This window comes from Aythya marila, assembly GCF_965140915.1.
Source record: "Aythya marila genome assembly, chromosome: 21".
Taxonomy (NCBI): Eukaryota; Metazoa; Chordata; class Aves; order Anseriformes; family Anatidae; genus Aythya; species Aythya marila.
In genome coordinates, this window is record NC_139062.1 from 4,918,238 (window position 1) to 4,921,997 (window position 3,760).

At 48.2% G+C, this 3,760-nt stretch overlaps 1 protein-coding gene across 1 annotated transcript; it reads right to left on the reverse strand.

Moving 5' to 3' along the window:
* Positions 1-668: 668 nt before the first annotated feature.
* On the reverse strand, positions 669-3,760 carry LOC309886381 (somatostatin-2-like). Its single transcript, XM_082777220.1, has 2 exons — positions 3,650-3,760; positions 669-955 (listed from the first exon to the last, which is right to left on the reverse strand). Exons 1-2 carry the CDS (start codon positions 3,749-3,751, stop codon positions 752-754), a joined length of 306 nt encoding a protein of 101 aa, XP_082633346.1. The 5' UTR covers positions 3,752-3,760; the 3' UTR covers positions 669-751.

Genomic DNA, 3,760 nt, shown 5'->3' on the forward strand with positions numbered 1-3,760 from the left:
GAGAGAACCAGAGTCGAGCCTGGCTCATGGGATTACTCCAGCCCAGTTCAGATGCAGAGCCCAACATTTCAGACACACTTACAGCCAAAGGGCACCAGGGAGCTGCTCTCAAGACAACCTGGTGTCACACCAAAGGCAGGCCAGGGCCAGGCCCTCCTCCCACAGCCCCAGACACCCCTCTGCCACATCCCCCTGCTGCCATGAAGATGGGAGCATCCCCCCCCCACTACAGCCAGTATAGAAAAGGGCAAAAAGGGGCTGCTCTCCTATAAACCCAGGCTTAAACCACCCTTTCTGGCACCTTTTCCTGACTGGGGACTCCCCCAGAGGGCTCAGTCATCTCCCACACTGCTGCTGCCCATACACTGCCAGGGCAAAGCCACTTCCTGGGCCTTACCCCACCACAGCAGGGCTGCACACACACACCTGGTCCCTCGGAGGATGAGGAAGCAGCTGTGGGAGCCTTAAGGACTGGGGAGAGAAAGAGCCTCGGCCCCACCACCCACCCTGAGCCCCATCATGGCTGTGAAGCCCTCTTTCAAAATGGCCGCCTCCCCACACGGCCACCTCCCAAAATGGCGGCCTCCTCCTATGGCCCCCCCAGCCCCAGCAGGGCGCAGAGAGGCAGACACGAGTCCCCGAGGCGCCATGCTTTATTCTCAGGGGTGCAGGAGTAAAGGAAGGGAGCTCGGGGGATGGGACGGGTGTTCACAGGTGGGCAGGGAGCCCAGCGGGGCCAGGCAGGGTGGCACTAGCAGGAGGTGAAGGTTTTCCAGAAGAAGTTTTTACAGGGGGCCTTGCGGTCCCGCTGCGAGAGCTGGGCCAGTCGCCCCAGCGTTGCCCGCTCCTCCTCCAGCTTGCCCTCTTCTTCAAGGTCCGGGGAGGCCACGTCCACGCTCTCCAGCAGCCCCGCCAGCATCTTCAGTATGGCATCTTTCCGCAGTTTGGTCTGCTCCTGTGGGCAGAGAGGAGGGGAAGGTGACAGAGGTCCCAGCCCTTGCGCAGACACCCCCCAGGTAATTTGCAGAGTTCACCCAGGGAAGGCGTATGTACGTTGATGTAACTGGAAAGGAGCTGCTAACAAATAGGCACAAATTAGCTGTAAAGTCCCTTGCTGCCTGTGCTAATTAAATTCCAGTGAATGCCAAGCTGCCTTCTCTCCTAGTAAGCCCAGGCTCCCTTCACTGTCCTGACTGTCCAGCATCCATTCTGGGAAGGTCAGGGAAGAGGCACAGAATACTGAGCAGTGTTAAATTGAGCACATTGGGGACCACAACCCACCACAAAATGCTGAGAATTCAATGTAACACAGGGGAGGGTCAGGTACTCTCTAACCACGCTCTCTGTTGGCACCAGCATTTGCTAAGGACCATTTGGTGAGCTTATAAGGTGGACAAACACAGGCAGTGGCAATTGTATTGAGTTTCCTTCACAGAATGTTTACGGATATTTTTGAAGCATTTTCTTAGCACTAATTACTAAACTTGTTTCCACACAAAGAGAAATTAGATGTTATGTTTGTAGCAGCAGAAAAGATAAAAGCCAGTCTGTGCCCATCCTGGGTTCCTAGTCCTGTGCTGAAAGTACAGAAATGTCTTGAACCTTAGGGATATGGGCTGGGACGTGGGAACTCAGCTAAATGTGTCTCCTGGGTCATGTCTTCCTCATAAGCTGCTTTCCTAGCTGTAAGTGCTATATTTTGAAATAACCTGCTCCAAGTAGAGCCACAGACGAGCCCTGTGATGTTAAAAGCCATCTGCTAAAGATTCAGCTCCTTAGTGAAGAGAAATGAAGTAGTTATACTAAAACTCTCAGGAGATGAACTAGCTGCTTCAGACTCAGGGGTGGCAGAGCTCAGCCGGCTGTTAGAGGATATTCCTTATGCATGATCGGCTGTGGCTGTTAGTGAAATGAGACAGCTCTTCCCCACACCAATCCATTGCTAACATCCTTTCTGTTTTTTGCTTTTCTTGAGTTGCATGAGATGAAGACTCTTTGGAAGCAGCTGGAGACCTTAGCACTGATGGGTTATGGCACACCTTTGGGTAGCTACGCACTCAATTCCCTGTACTGCTTCCACCAGCACATCAGAACGTACAGATCTTTCTTTTGCACTGTTATGCATTTCATGGTAGTTTATACATAGAATTCTGATATTCTTCATACTTAAACCATTTGTTTGAGTTACAGTCTGCAGTGGTGACTGTAGACATTGCTTCAACGGTATTTAAGATTTTTTATCAGTTTGCAGAATGCTCTAAAGAGAATCATTATATCTATTTTGATAGATACTGAAGTCATTATTTTGTAAGAAATCTTGTAGAAGACAGAGTCATTACACTTGAATACATTTTTTATCAGAGCCTTACTTACCGATTTGTTCTATATAACTTGTTTCTTTTTTTCCTGGCAGCTAGCATTTCCTCCAGATAGAGTTCACTTTTTAAGCACTGGATTCATTGCTGTAAGAATGTACAGCTGAAAGTTTACAGTTATCCCCAGAAGGGTTAATCCCAGCCAGCTGCAGAAGCCCTGATCTCTAGCAGAAAGCTATCCCTAGCACCTCACCCTGTATGTTTCTTTCTTACAGCCAGTTTTGTTGTTAATGGGATGTGAGACCACTCCTAAAGCAGCAAGACACTGATGCATGAGCTGGAGCCAGCGCTAAGACAGAAAGAATGATATGGTTACACACAAAGGAGAAGTTAGTGCCTTTGAAACCAACATTGGGATCCTTCACTTGTCAGGGTAGCTCCTATTGAGGACTGAAAATACAGCAGTATTACAGATACAGCTGTGAACTGGAGCAGCAGAGTGCGACTGAACACAGCTCAGAGGAACCTCAGGGATGGCAAGGAGCAAGCAGGTGAGAAAACTGCGGGGCAAGGGCAAGCAGCACAGAGCACTCGCTTGTGATAACGATATGCTATTGTTTCCTACCCCTTTGGCCTCTTAGGGAAATAGTCCAGCAAAACAAAGTTATTATAGTGCTGTAGCTATTATAACATTAGAGTTTTGCCAGTTGGTAGGATAATTATATTGCTATAATAAGTTCTGCCACTGCACAGAGCTGTGCTGGTTCAGAGTGTAATTATTCTAGCAGAACTATGTCGGTATAACTCCCATTGTGAATACTACTCTGGAAAAAGCAATTTTATTCTGATATAATTACTTCATTTATTATTCCTCTGTTACTTTCCTACTGAACCCATCTTTTAAACATTTGTCCTTCCCATGAGTCCTATTTAAAATATCATCTCCCTTGATCATTTTACCAATTATGTATCTTTTCTCTCCCTCCCTAGTACTCCGCTTCATTCTCTCATGATCTTTCAGCAATCTTATTTTCTCCTTCTCCATCTCCTTTCTGCTCTGTTCTCTTTGCCAGTTTTTCCTTAGTTTAGACTTCACTTTTACAGATCTCTGAAGTCTGCCCTGGTACCTTTCCTAAATAAACTGGCTAGTAAGCTGTAGTAACAACCCCTGCTTCAGCAGTGCATGAAGCTCTGTAGTGCCTTGAAATACAAAAAGGTGGAAGTGCTTACATCAGGTAAAGCCCAATTGCCCTTTTTACCCCTCCCCTGGCTTCAGCTTGCTTCTGCATGCTCCCATCCCACCCAGCCTCCTGCACAGGGTGCATTATACTCACCCTACTGTTCTGTAATGCGAGTCTCTCTTCTCCGGGCAGTGCAGTGGCTCTCACGCTCCACACCAGCAGCAGAACGGACACCAGGCTGGCCACCAGCTGCATGATGTACAG